The 16,485-nt window shown below is 41.6% G+C and overlaps 2 protein-coding genes across 6 annotated transcripts in view; both read right to left on the reverse strand.

Moving 5' to 3' along the window:
- Nucleotides 1–1,617: 1,617 nt before the first annotated feature.
- ly6pge (lymphocyte antigen 6 family member pge) lies at nucleotides 1,618–8,551 on the reverse strand (the record flags this gene model as incomplete). Its single annotated transcript, XM_080448926.1, has 3 exons — nucleotides 1,618–1,811; nucleotides 3,147–3,263; nucleotides 8,491–8,551. The coding sequence occupies 3 exons, from the start codon at nucleotides 8,549–8,551 to the stop codon at nucleotides 1,618–1,620; spliced, it is 372 nt and encodes a 123-aa protein (XP_080305052.1).
- Nucleotides 8,552–12,780: 4,229 nt separating this feature from the next.
- tacc2 (transforming, acidic coiled-coil containing protein 2) overlaps nucleotides 12,781–16,485 on the reverse strand; it is a 110,350-nt gene continuing 106,645 nt past the window's right edge. For all 5 annotated transcript variants that reach the window (XM_080450061.1, XM_080450063.1, XM_080450062.1 and 2 more), the window contains 3 exons: nucleotides 15,205–15,311; nucleotides 14,332–14,452; nucleotides 12,781–13,972 (listed from right to left, as the gene is read on the reverse strand). In XM_080450061.1, the coding sequence (XP_080306187.1) occupies nucleotides 13,907–13,972; nucleotides 14,332–14,452; nucleotides 15,205–15,311 (294 nt within the window). In that variant the 3' untranslated portion in view covers nucleotides 12,781–13,906. The remainder of the gene's footprint in view (nucleotides 13,973–14,331; nucleotides 14,453–15,204; nucleotides 15,312–16,485) is intronic.

A 16,485-nucleotide genomic window follows, 5' to 3' on the forward strand; every position in this document is an offset into this window, starting at 1 on the left:
GGGAAAATTTAATTGTTTTCTTTATTTGTCATGTATGTAATTTATGTTGAAAGGGTAAGCAGAATAAGCTATTTAGCTTCAGCCTATACCTTTTTTGGTCATAACTATGTCATATTTATTATTTGTTGTTTTTATGCGCATGGAGTATATTGTTTGCATAGTGAACCGATGAAAATGTAGGCACATCACCTCTCAAAAAGAAGCAGAAAAACTAGTCCACACATTTGTTAACACCAGGCTGGAATATAGCAATTCCTTATTATCAGTCTGCCGCAATAAGTCACTAAGGACTCTCCAGCTGGTCCAGAATGCTGCTGCGCATGTACAACACTGACAAGAACTACAGCAGGACATATTTATCCCATATTAGCTTCTCTGCACTGGCTAGGGTACCAGTAATCTTTCAGTACAAAGCCCATGATGGTCAGGCAACATCACAGCTTAAAGAGCTCATTGCACCCCGCTGGAACAGCGTGCTCCCAGTCTTCAAGTATCACCAGGCTCCTTTCCTGTGGATCCATTTTCCAGTTTTGCTCCAGGAGGTGTACGCCCTGCCTCTCTATGTTGAAGAGTAGGCTTAAAACTTTCCTTTTTGATACAAAGCCTATAGTTGGCCTTGCCTGGCACTAGCCCCTCGTTTTCACCGCTGGGGGACTTTCCCATGACTAACTGAGCTCCTCTCTCTCTCCATATCATTCATGACCTATCAACGCATGTTACCAACTTGACTTCTTTCCCAGAGTTTTTGTACTTTCTCCTCTCACAGGCTTCCGTGGATTGTGATTACGGAAAGATTATGGTCCCTGGGCTCTATATGTAAAGTTTCATGACACAACGTTTGTTGTCATTTGGCGCTATACAGTATAAACAAAATGGACATGACTTTAATTGACTTGGTAGGCAAGTATGTATGTATTGTAGGCTATATAACAGTATGTATGTATTGTAGGCTATATAACAGTATGTATGTATTGTAGGCTATATAACAGTATGTATGTATTGTAGGCTATATAACAGTATGTATGTATTGTAGGCTATATAACAGTATGTATGTATTGTAGGCTATATAACAGTATGTATGTATTGTAGGCTATATAACAGTATGTATGTATTGTAGGCTATATAACAGGAGTTGCGTAAGTGGTTTTCACACTGAACAGGTAGTAGACAGGGTGAGAGGGTTGGAGACAAGTAGTTGGGTCAGGTAGTTTCTGGTCAGCGTATATACAGTACATTTCCATAGCAACACCGTTTACAATCCTGTGATAGCATGACTACATAACATAATAGGGCTTGTATTGTATCCATAGAATCCTTTGTGTGATTGGTCCTCGTCACAAATCCTCTACTGGCATATTAAATGTGTGTCCAGTAAAAGTGTCCACGATGTCCCGGCCAAACTGTGCAAACTCCTCTATGGAAATCCTTTTAAAGTCTTGGTTGGTGGATATACAGGCCAGAGAGTAGAAGTAAAGTAAGTCGAGTTATGCAAAGCTGTTGGCATTACAGGGGCAGGTGTGTATAGGTGTCACCGCCGCTGACGTTTCTGGGGCGGGCGGGTGCAACATTACAGGGTCCAGGTGTAAAGCATACAGTATGGAGGATGGAGATTCATGGCTAGTGAAACAGGTGTAACAGCAGAAGCGGGAGGAGGAGTAACAGGGAGCTGTGGAGTCCTGGCAGGGCGGAGGCATGGCTCACGTTGCAGTCATTACTGTAGCAGCAGTTAACTCTGACGCCCGGCGACCTGTAGCCCGGGCTGTTGGCCTGGCTGCAGAATGACCTGTAGGAACACGACTTCATCACGCCACCTGAGGGGGGGGGGGGGGGGGGGGACCCAAAGAAGGTTTTGCATTAACACCGGGAAATCCTGAATGTTCATTTAACCAATTCAAACCGGGAACGCATCGGTGTAACCACTTTATCCATATTTTATACTTTGGCTATTTAGCACGGCACCGAGTGCCATTTTTAACTCAAATCTTTGCTTCTGGGGGGTCCTGGAACAAAATATTTTGAGATGGGGGTCCGCGGGGAAATAAATATCATTTTGGGGACCCTTGACATGAAAAAGTTTGGGAACCACTGATATTATAGCAACATAGGATTAGAAGACATTTGTAGAATATATATTCATAGATTTGCAAACATTTTCACGATTTGAAAAAAAAAGCAGATCTACAAGCTCGTAGCGTTCCCGGATTGAATGGGTTAACTCTGAGTGTACAAACGTAACATTTGTACAGTCTCAGAAATACAAATGGATGAATTAACACGTTAACACTAAATTCTGTTCAATTTAATGTGTGAATAAACAATCTCTGGCATTTTGGAGTAACTTTGTGATGATAGATTTTACTGTCTGGCATAAACACATGTGATCTGAATGAAAGACATGCACGCACGCACGCACGCACGCACGCACGCACGCACGCACGCACGCACGCACGCACGCACGCACGCACGCACGCACGCACGCACGCACGCACACGCACACGCACACGCACACGCACACGCACACAAATCTGTTAGTTCCCCCGTATAGCTGTCCGAGTTACAGACAGAGCAGCCTGTCCACATATTACTCCCACCCACACACACACACACACACACTCACGCACAAACACACACACGCACAAACACACAGCTATATTGTGAGAACTATTTACATTTATTTTTGGACCAGACCTTTTATATTCTGTACAGTGGTGGTTCAGCTCAGCTAAAGGACCAGTTAGTTGCAAGGTATTTCATTGCATTGTGTCCCAGGGCTACAGTAAGTAAAGGCCAGTCCACACCAACGTAACCAGATGGTCACAGCGGTCTGGACTGACCAGTTGCAGACTGGTGCCATTTGGGATTAATGGTTGTAAGTGGTTGCAAGGAGTTGCATTGGCATGGACTGGCCTTTAGTCCCCGATGGACATGAAAAACACAAATACTGCATGGTTTTCATGTTCAATGAGGACTAGTTATCATTCTAAGGAGTCATGAAAAGTGAAAACAGCAGAGTCCCCACCCAGTCCCCACCCAGTCCCCACCCAGTCCCCAGGACTGGACACTTGATCCTGAGTTCAGAAGATAACATGAAGCTAAACTAATGAGGAAAAGGCTAGTACAGTACAAGTGTGACTGATGGGACTCACTGTTATGGCCTACCACCACAGCACAGGCATCAGAGAAGCTGGGACAGCTCTTGGAACCCTGCCGGTTGCAGTCCTTGTTGTTGGAGGCCATGCATGTGAAGCACTGCAGTGCCTGACCTGAAGAAGAAGAAGAAGAAGAAGAAGAAACACAACATCGTTTGTAGCTTCATAGCATAACTGCCTAACTCACTTTTTGGTCAAATTGACACTTTTGCCTATAGCTCTACTTTGCTGCTGCATTGTGCCTTATTGCCTACTGCTGTCCTAAGCCAATCATAAGGCTTGTTACATTCCAAAATGACTTAGGCACAAGTTTTGTCTTGATTGATTTTGAACGTAACAAGCATTCTGATAGGCTGAGGACATAGGCAATAAGGCAGGATGAATCAGCAGTGTTAGGAGAGTAGAGGTAGGCAGATATAAATAAAGGCAGATAAACATAAATTAGGAAGTTTTTTTACTTTCTAGGTGACATAGGCAGAAAGTGATTTGTTTTGTTTTGTCTCTCCTGAAAACCTTAATGAGCTAAATGAGCTTGTAGATCTGCTTTATGTTGTACATTTGTAAATCAAATATTTGCTTCTGGGGGGGTCCCTGGGACAAAACATTTTACAAATGTTCGCACAATTTGCACAAATGTTCAAGATTATTCAAAAATAGCAATAGCAATATACTAGCTCATAGCGCTGCACTCAGTGCAGTGCTATGAGCTAGTATATTGCATACAGGAAGCCTACTCCTCCCTTCACGTAATGGAATACATCCTACAGTATACGTGTGCTGTGACTTGTTATGGCCAGTCAGAGCTACGTCTGTCATGAGAGAGGTTTGACCTCATCTTATACTACACTGTACCTTGACTGTAGCCGTCATAGCATATTCAACATGATAGCACATCATAGCTAAATACATTCACCTTGAATTCGGGGCCACAGTCGATATAGTCTCTAGTTAGCATTTATAGAAAGAATAGATAAGATAGACCTTCATTGATCCCGTGGGGGGGATTCAGTTGTCCTGGAATTACAGCGGTTATGAAACACAGGAGCCATTTAACTCTGACCCGTTTGTTCACACAGCATTGGTTTCTTGTATCTACAGGTATATGCACATCAGTGGTGGAAAAAGTACTCACATTCTTTACCCCTGTTTTACTTTTAGTAAAAGTATCAATACTGAAATATAGAAATAAAAGTCCGGAATTCAAAATTTACTTGAGTTAAAGTACTAAAGTTCTGGTGTCAAAATGTACCAAAAGTAGAAAGTACTCATTATGCAGAATGTCCCCTTTCACAAGTTTTCAAATATAATATAATAATATATTTTCAAATGGCCGAAATATATATAGGGCTGAAGTGGTTAATGTATGTTTTATATATATAATCACAATCCATAAAGTAACTAGTAACTGAAGTTTTCAAATAATTGTAGTGGAGTAAAAGTACAATAGTTGCCTCTGAGATGTAGTGGAAATTGGAAATACTCCAGTAAAGTAAAATTACCTCAAAATTGTACTTAAGTACAGTACTTGAGTAAATGTACTTCGTTACTTTACACCACTGATGTACATGTACATACTGTACATTCACACCTGCCATACAGTAGGTTGGTGGGGAAGTGGCTTTTTTCAAAAGGTACATCGACATAAATCATGAATTAGAAGGAGAATACCGTAATCTCAACCATCCCTGGCCATCAGCCCATCCACAGAATCAAACCAACAACCTCCCACCAGTCACACAGTCTCTGTTCTCTATAGCGGCCCTGGGCTGCCGTCCAAGGTTTACAATATCTTTCTAAACCTCTCTGGGGGAGAAACGCTATTTGAGAATTACTGTTGACCTATGAAATATCCCTTTAAAAGGTCCTTTTGAGAAATCTCCACGCAGCTAAAAGGAAAGAAAATGTTTCTCATTGACGAGCAAGCCTTTCATACTGCTTTACTGAGAGGATCAAATGGAGAATGACCCACAGGAACCTTTGACAGCTACAAACATCCCCCTGCCAGAGCTCATCTCCTGCTTTGACCGCAGCAAAACTAACCCCTTTTATCACCGGGGAGCCGGGCTTTCATCAGCCTGTCAGGGATGGCAGCAGAGCCAAAGAGCGAGTGTTCAGAGAGAGAGAGAGAGAGAGAGAGAGAGAGAGAGAGAGAGAGAGAGAGAGACAGACCACTGAGTACACTCCATACAATGTCTGACAGCACGGCTGAACTTTTCACATCCAGTCAGCCGAGTGAAGTCAAATTATGAAGGAAAGGCCACCGACATGACAGCTGCTACAAACTGGACTCCTGCGTGGCCCCGATTGAAGTGGTGGAAGAAGTACTCGGATAATTTTACTTTTAAGTGAAAGTAGCAATACCACAATATAGAAAATACTCTGTTACAAGTAAAAGGCCTGTGTTCAAAATGTTACCCGAGTAAAAGTAAAAAAGTATCGGCATCAAAATGTACTTAAAGTATCAAAAGTAAAAGTACTAAATTGTTTGAAAATAGCAATCTACAAGCTCACAATGCGTTGCATCGCGACGCTTTGTCAGCTTGTAGATCTGCTATTTGCTTGTAGATCTGCTATCTTTAAATAGCCTATGTATAAAATAGGGCTGAAGTGGTTAATGTATGTATTATAATAATGTATATCTTCAAATCATTAACACAGCGTGTGATTGTCGTGAAATATTGCACGCATATTTCCACTAGGCCGAGGAAGAAATGCCGCCCAACTTTTTTTCAAAACATCCTCATGGTGGCGCTGTAACAGGCCGTTTTACCTATAACAGCACTGATCACTGAGCACTGAACACAGTATCTCTATAGTCATGTGATCAAGACGGATCTGTCCGATTTTTCATATTCCATCCTGATTGGCTAAGATATGCATCTAAAGTGTGCAGGAGTGGTTCACTTTGAACACAATGCCTCAAATCATGAACGCAGCGTCCGATTGCCGTGAAAGTTCACACATGCCTCTTTTAGCGCCACCAGGAGGCCGATGCATTACGAACATTGCTGGCCCACGATAACCTACCTGACCTGGCAGAGGAGCACCTTTTCTAGTTTGCGTGCTGCGCGCCTACAAGCTCTGTAGATCGGCTATTTTCGATGTGCGCCACTGCTGTACAATGGAGCATAATGTCCTGTCCACATTACTTTTCAGAGATAAAACAGCAACGACAACACACTGACAAGCAAGTAATCGACATGAAACCTGACGTTCTGTCTGTTGTGCTGCTGTTTTCATCATGGAGCCTGCTTTTGTCAGTTCATCCACTAATGTGTCTAACCAGTGGTGGAAAAAGTACTCACATTTTGTACTTAAGTAAAAGTATCAATACTTCAATGTAGAAATACTCAGTTACAAGTAAAAGGCCGGAATTCAAAATTTACTTAAAGGGATATTTCACTTTGCAATTTTTTTTTTTTAATTTTATTGTCTACTCAGGCTTTTGTGAGCCCCCCCAGACAGTTTTTAAGTTGCTTGATTCAGTATTTAGATATTTGATATACATTTTATCAGACACGCCCCCTTCCTATACAAACCCATTATAACTTCAAACTCCATTTTGAACATGTTAGATTCATCAAAAACACCGTCCTTGGTTCTGGTGACTCATCCTGCCCTCCTAATACGCGAGGGGGCCGTGTTTTTTCGATAACTTTTTTAATTTCTTTAATTTATGTATTTAATAATTTTCATTTTCCCCAATTTTTTTTTAAATAAATAAAAAAGGGATTGAAAAAACACGGTCTCCTCACGTATTAGAAGGACAATATCAGTCACCAGAACCAAGGACGGGTGTTTTCGATTAATCTAACATGGTTAAAATGGAGTTTGAAGTTACAATGGGTTTGTATAGGAAGGGGGCGTGTCTGATAAAATGATCAATGATCAATCAAATATCTAAATACTGAATCAAGCAACTTAAAAACTGTCTGGGGTGCTCACAAAATATCTCAAAATTGTACTTAAGTACAGTACTTGAGTAAATGTACTTACTTTACACCTAACAATGTGTGTAACAATGAACTGCCTTCTTCCTCTCTCCCTAACACTGTGTTCTGCATTGACACGACATGTAAACGTCTCGTGCTGTCTGGAACTCTGGATCTGACCCCAATCCATCCTCACAGCAACTCTCCACACATGCTACAAGCATTAGCCTCCATTAGCCTCCAGGCCTATTAGGGGATTAACGGCTGGGATTGGCCCGCTAGTTACAGGAGGAGATGACAGGCGGCTGAGGGGAAGAAAAACTATATATTTACCCCATTATTAATCACTGTGCCCGATATGAATATAAAAGATCAGGTCTTTCAGTCCAAAAGCCTGATCAAACTGATAAACATGCATAAAGGTTTATCAAAACATTGTTGATGCTGTTCATCTCCGTCTCCCAGTAGACTTAGTCACACTCTTTGAAAACGAATCAACTAATCAAGGCTGCAGTGACTAACAATAAGCAAATTAGTAGTAGCTTTTGTTGTTGCCTTTTTAAGGGAACAGCAGAAGACAATCCTTCAAAAACTAGGTGAGATATAGGTCTATATTTACATAAATTGTTACTGAGGGTTAAACCCAATGTATTCGCTACGACGACAGTATCACCAAGAAGTTTCAAGCAAAAATAGGAGAAAAAAAGCTTTAACCACTTTCAACGTGCCGTCCCTATACTCTGGGCATTATAGACAATCAATTTCCTAAAGAATTTCAACACTTTCAAAATTAGCGAATAGCTGATCTACAAGCTCACAGCTGCTACATGTTGTGAGCTTATAGACTGCCTATTTTCACTATTTATCATAAGAAAAGGTATGGGGATTAAGGGTTAAAGGAGTAGTTTACCCAAAACATTACTGATTTTCTATCAATTACATGAAGCAACCCTATGAAGCATTGAATTAATGTTGTTGTAATGAGTTTTTTTTAATCACATTCCTAAGCCAATAATTTGATAACCGGTGGTCTCTCCGGTAGGAGACACAAAGAGTTTCCTTTGAGTCTCCTACCGGATACATTAACATCTTTATTATTATCATCAAATTATTGTCTTAGGAATGTGACAAAAACAAAAAAATCTCCATTAATTCAAGGCTTCATGGGGTGTGTAATTGATAGAAAATAAGTAATTTTTTGGGTGAACTACTCCTTTAATTAAGTCTTCAACTGAGATAAGGTCCTACATTGTCTACCTGTATACAATTACATCCACAGGTAGACCAATGAATGGCAAGGAGAGACCCACAAGGTCTGAGATAAGTTCAAATAACAAAAGGACAGAGGATGGAGGGAGGACGGGAGAAGGGAACGAGGAGGAGAAGAGAGAAGATATATAAGTCCTTACTGTGGGCGGCTAGGAGGAGCATGGAGGACAGGAGGAGCGGGTAGAGCTGGACAGCTCTCATGTTGCCGGTGGTGGTTCCTTGCGGGTGTTCTGGAGCTTGAGTCTCCAAAAGCAGGCTGTTTCTCCTGCTAAAGCCCCGCTGATCTTAATCTGAGCTATCTGACACTCGGACAGACTTAATATCCTCTCCTGCACCGACAGGGAGATTAGCAGCTATACTCTATCTATACTCTATACTCCACTGGGCACCGCCGCCCCGTCTTCAGATCCAGGTGTTTCCTCAGGTAGAACGAGCAGCAGAGAGAGAGAGAGAGAGAGAGAGAGAGAGAGAGAGAGAGAGAGAGAGAGAGATGTACATCTACCACGGATCTCCTTGCAGTACACTGCCCCACCCCTGACCCCTCCCCCTGCCACGCCCCTCTGACCCCTCCCCTATCCTGCATGGCGTTGCCCTAGCTCTCATGCAGTGGTGGAAAAAGTTTTTTTTTTTTAACTTAAGTAAAAGTATCAATACTGCAACATAGAAATACTCTGTTACAAGTAAAAGTCTGGAATTCAAAATGTACTTGAGTAAAAGTATAAAAGTATTGGCATCAAAATGTACAAAAGTACTCATTATGCAGAATGTCCTATTTCAAGTTTTAAAATGTATAGCCTACAAATCTTTTGAAAATAGCAGATCTACAAGCTCACAATCAGATTGTATATCTGCTATTTTTTAAAAGCCAAAGAAATCCAAAAATGACACAGATGCCTTCCCGGATTGAATGGGTTAACATAAGGCAAAGAAGCTTGATAAATACTGATCAATATCTCGCATTATAGGCAGTTGTTCTGTTTGGAGGAGAGCTTCCTGTATCCATAACTTGTCCTGGTGTTGGAGAGCTTCCTGTATCCATAACTTGTCCTGGTGTTGGAGAGCTTCCTGTATCCATAACTTGTCCTGGTGTTGGAGAGCTTCCTGTATCCATAACTTGTCCTGGTGTTGGAGAGCTTCCTGTATCCATAACTTGTCCTGGTGTTGGAGAGCTTCCTGTATCCATAACTTGTCCTGGTGTTGGAGAGCTTCCTGTATCCATAACTTGTCCTGGTGTTGGAGAGCTTCCTGTATCCATAACTTGTCCTGGTGTTGGTAACATGGCAGATGGATGTATGAGCCTGTGCGTGACCCTTGACCTCTCCACAGGTTTAAAGATCTGCTCAATAAATCTAAATAATTCACCCACTGTGTTGTTACACCTTTAAACTGGAAGTTTACTCCACAGAATATAAATATGTGATTCATTGAAGAATCATTTATGTAACCGTTGACTCATTTATTTTCACATGGACATAATGTCTGGGTCATTTATCTCATAGATATAATGTCTGGGTCATTTATCTCATAGACATAATGTCTGGGTCATTTATCTCATAGATATAATGTCTGGGTCATTTATCTCATAGATATAATGTCTGGGTCATTTATCTCATAGACATAATGTCTGGGTCATTTATCTCATAGACATAATGTCTGGGTCATTTATCTCAGAGACATAATGTCTGGGTCATTTATCTCACCAACATAATGTCTGGGTCATTTATCTCAGACATAATGTCTGGGTCATTTATCTCATAGACATAATGTCTGGGTCATTTATCTCATAGGCATAATGTCTGGGTCATTTATCTCAGACATAATGTCTGGGTCATTTATCTCATAGACATAATGTCTGGGTCATTTATCTCATAGACATAATTTCTGGGTCATTTATCTCATAGACATAATGTCTGGGTCATTTATCTCATAGACATAATGTCTGGGTCATTTATCTCATAGACATAATGTCTGGGTCATTTATCTCATAGATATAATGTCTGGGTCATTTATCTCATAGACATAATGTCTGAGTCATTTATCTCATAGACATAATGTCTGGGTCATTTATCTCAGACATAATGTCTGGGTCATTTATCTCATAGACATAATGTCTGAGTCATTTATCTCATAGACATAATGTCTGGGTCATTTATCTCATAGACATAATGTCTGGGTCATTTATCTCATTAACATAATGTCTGAGTCATTTATCTCATAGACATAATGTCTGGGTCATTTATCTCATAGACATTATGTCTGGGTCATTTATCTCATAGACATTATGTCTGGGTCATTCATCTCATAGACATAATGTCTGGGTCATTTATCTCATAGACATAATGTCTGGGTCATTTATCTCATAGATATAATGTCTGGGTCATTCATCACATAGACATAATGTCTGGGTCATTTATCTCATAGACATAATGTCTGGGTCATTTATCTCATAGACATAATGTCTGGGTCATTTATCTCATAGACATAATGTCTGGATCATTTATCTCATAGACATAATGTCTGGGTCATTTATCTCATAGACATAATGTCTGGGTCATTTATCTCATAGAAATAATGTCTGGGTCATTTATCTCATAGACATAATGTCTGGGTCATTTATCAAACTTTTCAGCTCGAGACCCAAAAGATAGATTTGGTGTCTCCCCCAAGACCATCACTTAGAAAAATTGATAATGAATTAATAACATAAGCCCTATTCAAAGAAATAGTGAAAATAACTGATCTACCAGCTCACAAAATGCGCTGTGAAGTTTGTAGATCAGCTGTTTTCACAATTTGTGAGCATTTTGGGGGAAAACCGAAATCTGTTGGAAATGTTTGTTTCTGATAAAAGAAAGAATGAACACAGTACGGAGAATTGTATTCCCGTACTGTGTTAATCAAAAGTATTCAATCAATCAATCAATCAAAAAACAAAGTACAGTCGATAAGAGTTTATAAACCAGTAACTTAGTTTTGTCTATGGACTAGTGTGTGATCTACATGCTCTATTTGTAGATCACACACTAGTTTGAAAATAGCAGATCTACAAGCTCACAATGCGTCGTGATGTGACGCATTGTGAGCTTGTAGATCTGCTATTTTCAAATGGCCGAAATGTATATAGGACTGAAGTGGTTAATGTATGTTTTGTAATATTTGCCTCTGAGACGTAGTGGAGTAGAAGTAGAAGTATTGAAATTGGATATACGCAAGTAGAGTACAAATACCTTAAAATTGTACTTAAGTACAGTACTTGTCATGGTTAGGGCTCGACTTATACTTTGTTTTGCGTGCGGTGTCGTGCGCTGAAAATAGCCGATGTACAAGCTCACAACACGCCACGCTGAGACACCTGGTGAGCTTGTGGATCAGCTATTTACGGTGCACGACACCAGCGTGCAGCTGACTCTATCTATAGGCTTAAGTCTTCCATCACTACTTATACTCTGCACGAGCCCACTGGAAGACTTTACATGTGTTTTGTTTATGTAGCATTTTAATAAGGGATTTCTTTGGTTACTAAAGTAAGGAAATAGCCAGCACACAATGATTGTCCCTTTCACATAGTTTCAGTTTGTTTGCATACCGCTGAGGAAGACCCCGCTGAGGAAGACCCCGCTGAGGAAGACCCATTAGGCTGAGGAAGAGCCATTAGGTTGAAACGTGTCCGTGAGAGGCTGGCTGTGCTGGCTATTTCATTATGCCTTTAAGACCGGGAACGCATTAGTGTCATTTTTTCTTTGGCTATTCAAAAATAGCCAAACAAATACAAGCAGATTTACAAGCTCATATGAGCTTGTAAATCCAGGGGGTCCCCAGCGAAATTAGTTAACATTGAGTCACAATCATTTTAACCATTAACAAAATAGCAGATCTACAAGCTCATAGCACGGCACAGAGTGCTGCGCTATGAGCTTGTAGATCTGCTATTTTTGAAAAATCTTTAACATGTGTGCATATCTTTGAATATATATTTTTAAAGTGACATTTTAAAGCAAATCTTTGCTTCTGGGTGTCACTGGCACAAAACATTTTCAGATGGGGGTCCGCGGCCAAATGTATATCAATTCAGGGGTCCATGGCATGAAAAAGGTTGAAAACCACTGCAATAGTCCATCAGGATTGTAGCGCAACGCTTGAAACCCACCCGGTGTGTACGCATAAGCACACACGTTAATGAATGCAGTCGTTCACACTCCAATCGCGCGAAGTGAATATTTTTTTCCCCGCTCTGGGCGGGAAACAAAGTTTGTCCGTTGTCATTGAAATGCATGGACCAGACGTCCCGCTGTGGACCAGGTTTGGCGAGAACAGTCGTGTGCAAACCTGCGTTGCACAATAAGGCGCCGGAGCAACGTTTTTTTTGTTGTTGGGTGGGTTCCCAGCGTAACGATAGGGTACGTGAGACAAAGAAAACAAACCGCCCTGTATCGTATTGCCATCTTTTATTGCACGTTGTAAGCAGATGCTGTACAGTAGCTGTGCCAAGCGGTATGAGCTGCTCTTCAGTGTGACAAAAAAAAAAACCCATAGCAGGACAAGGACATCATTTATCCATCCAACATGAAATGACCCCCGGCCGGTCACAACTCATTAAAGTCACAATAAGTTCTCCTTTATATCAAAAAAATAAAATCCCACGATTTCATCAAGAAAAGCTATGACACAAAATACGCACGTAGTATCTACAAGGTCGCACGGGGGGGGGGAGGGGGGCAGGTTTCGACTGTCAGAATAACTGTATCAAAAATGCAGTGTGCAGTTTGTCATAACTGGGGATTCTCTATTTACAAACGTAACGTAAGTACTGTATATGGTTCCTCCTTCACATGCAGCAAGCTAGTCGTGTGTTTTGTGTGTTCTTTAGTGGTGCAAGTCGACAGTTTATTGATTAATCTAGGTAATATATCTGTTAACTCTTTTCAAAGGCTATCTTTCGCTTGTATTTATAAAAGACTACGACATGGAGTGGGTCAACAAGTCTTCTCCATCAGTGGCTGACTGTCATGGCAACAACATCATCAAATCAGATCATTTTAACCCACAAATAACTCTCTCGCCGTTCACACGAAAATAACCGATCTGCAAGCTCACGATGCGACACGTTGTGAGCTTGCAGATCGGCTATTTTCGCACCTCACTCAATTACAATGACATGCACTTCACTCACTCATTCAGAATGATCCCACGCTCTCCATCGCTCTCGTCTTCATCCTCTCACACGATCACACACAAACAATAACCATGTTATATACTGTAGGTGTGTTATATAGGTGTGCACACATTATCCACCTCTTTTTTTTTAGACCAAGACCCCTGGAACGCAGGAAACAAACACATCAAAATATACAGGATGATAAAGAGGACGCCCCGCTCCTCGTGGAAACTGTGTGGGCAAAAGTCATGAGGAAAGAGAACTCCCACGGTCACTTTGTCCCCTGGTTGTCCAAACAGTCCAGTGAAGGGGTAACCTCTTCTTCCAGGTTCTTCTACACCCCACCAGCCTCCACCTCTCCGTGAGGTCCGGCGTGGTGGATGGGACCGACCGCCGCGCCGCTAACTCTTCCCCATCTTGGCGATCAGCTCGTCGCAGATCTTTGTGAGCTCTTCGATTTCTTTGTTCTGCGGGACAGAACAGTGTCGTCGACCGTATTAAGTTTTGTTCCTATAGGCGTCTAATTCTGACTTGTTTGTAATATTTTCATGCATTTGGATGAAATATAATATTATTTACATTCCCACTTATCATGTCAGAGATAGGGATTAAAAGCTACCTACCACACACACACACACACACACACACACACACACACACACACACACACACACACACACACACACACACACACACACACACACACACACACACACACACACACACACACACACACACACACACACACACACACACACACACACACACACACACACACACACACACGCTGGTGTGCTAATAAAAAACTACAAGAACTTCCACTGACCTTCTGCTCCAGGGTTCTCTCCAAAGAGTCGACCTTCATCTGTTCCTTCCTCAGACTGGCCTGGTGAGCGGCCTGCTCCTGCATGGCCTTGCCCCGCACATGAGCAATGTCTGCGTTGGCCCTGGAAGTACGCAGCCACAATGTGTCAGGAGTTCATTTAAAAGAAATGATAAGGTCAGCAGACCAGTGTTCATTTCGTCAGGCAAAACTATGGCGAAAAATTTTCGTCGACTACCTTTTGTTCATTAAAAACAAAATAAAAACAAAATATAAACTAAGCAAAAACTATGACTGAATGTATTGACAATTTCGTCAACGAATACAATCTAGACAAAAACTATCAGGGGAAGAGATCCAGTAAAACTAACAGTTTATGCTTTGTCACGCTCCGAAAGTCTGCGACGCGTTGTGAGCTTGTAGATTGGCTATTTTCAGCACAAAATCAGGCATTAGAACACCATCACAGCCCGCCAAAACACATTTTCTGACAAAATGACTAAAGTATGACTAAAACTAAATGGAATTTTATTCAAAAGACTATGAAACTAAACTAAACTAAATCAAAATTTGGTGTCAAAATTAACACTGCAGCAGACTGGTATAAATAAGCTCCACCGTTTGTTTATTGCTTCAATGTTTCAATCACAAAAGGATCTTCATTCATTTAATCATCATTAAAAATGTTATTATTCTGTAAAGGCATTTTCAAATTTCATGTAGGCATGCAATTAGTAGAACACCTTGTATGCTCTCTCCGAGTCATTTTTATGGTGACATTATAAATGGTGCATTATGTATTATTATTGCCAAAGGTAGAAATGGGCAGAACAGCATAGCAAGGCTAGGAGTTAACGCCAAGGCTGGTTAGCTCACTTGTCCAGCTTTTCCTCGGCGTGGATCTTCAGGGCCTGGTATCGCTGCTCCTCCTTGCGGACCCTGGACAGATACTCCTGAGCGCACTTCTTCAGGACCTCTTCATTCTGGAAAACCACAGGAAGCCATCAGATTACCGTCAGAAAGGGGAGGTTGACCGAATGGCGAATCAGACCTACAAGCTCACAACACGTCGAAACGCGCCGCGTTGTGAGCTTGTATGTCTGCTATTTTTGATACGCAACAACACCTCCATACAGCGAAGCACAAATGAAGCTTTACACAGCTGCGTCTCCTCCTAATCAGCGCTGCGTACGGGCGGTTCGCTCGGGTGTTATGATAAACAGAACCGGGGTCTCGTAGTGATAGAATCTGAACCAAGCCGGGCCCAATTGACGATAATAAAACCCGTCAAAACCTGAACTCGTATGGGTCGTGGATATTATACAAGTAAGACTGTCTGTCTGCAATGGATGAAGTGGTGCATGTTGGTGACACACATTGCAGGCAACTAAGGCAAGTAATCAACCTCCCTTGTGCCATCATTCATGTATAACATTAACACAACTAAACAAAAGCTGTAGGTTTTGCATATTAAGGTTGAATGAGCTGTAAAGCCCAAAACATATATTCATTTGTTTATACTGTGCAACGTACGGTGTCAGCAGTTCACTCACGGCCACTTTATTCAGTTATTGTTTGGTAAGCCACATCCCTGCATGATGGAGTAGATTAGATATTATTTAGTTAACCATAATAACAGGAACAGATCGCATATGTGACAAAGTGGAAAGAAGCGCAGCGCTAACGTAACGAGGTGTAATGATCAGTTGGGTGCATGTATCTGCAAACATGCATGTGACGTTAAAGGAGAATTCCGGACATTTTAAGTGTTATCTTTGATGTGTAGTTACTCACTCACCGAGTTAGGAAGTAGCGATGCGTTTTTCCAGCGATCCCCCTGTCTGTGAGTCTGGTCGACCCCCACCATTGGAATAGTGGGAGGCGCGTGGCTCAGTGAAGTGGCTCGAGCTGGCGTTCATGGTCAGCGACGTGAATGTTTTCCTCTCGCGTGAAATCTCGCGTCTCGCGAGATTTCCCGAGGAGCGCAGTGAGCCGAGGACGGGAAATCTCGCGAGACGCGAGAGGAAAACATTCACGTCGCTGACCATGAACGCCAGCTCGTGAGTGATAAACAGTGCATGTGAAAGTATCAGGAGACACCATGAGGAGGATTTGTGGGAAAAAAAAGAAGTTTGGAGCTGTGGAATTAGGCGATTT

This window comes from Gymnoscopelus braueri, assembly GCF_963280865.1.
Source record: "Gymnoscopelus braueri genome assembly, chromosome: 14".
Taxonomy (NCBI): domain Eukaryota; kingdom Metazoa; phylum Chordata; class Actinopteri; order Myctophiformes; family Myctophidae; genus Gymnoscopelus; species Gymnoscopelus braueri.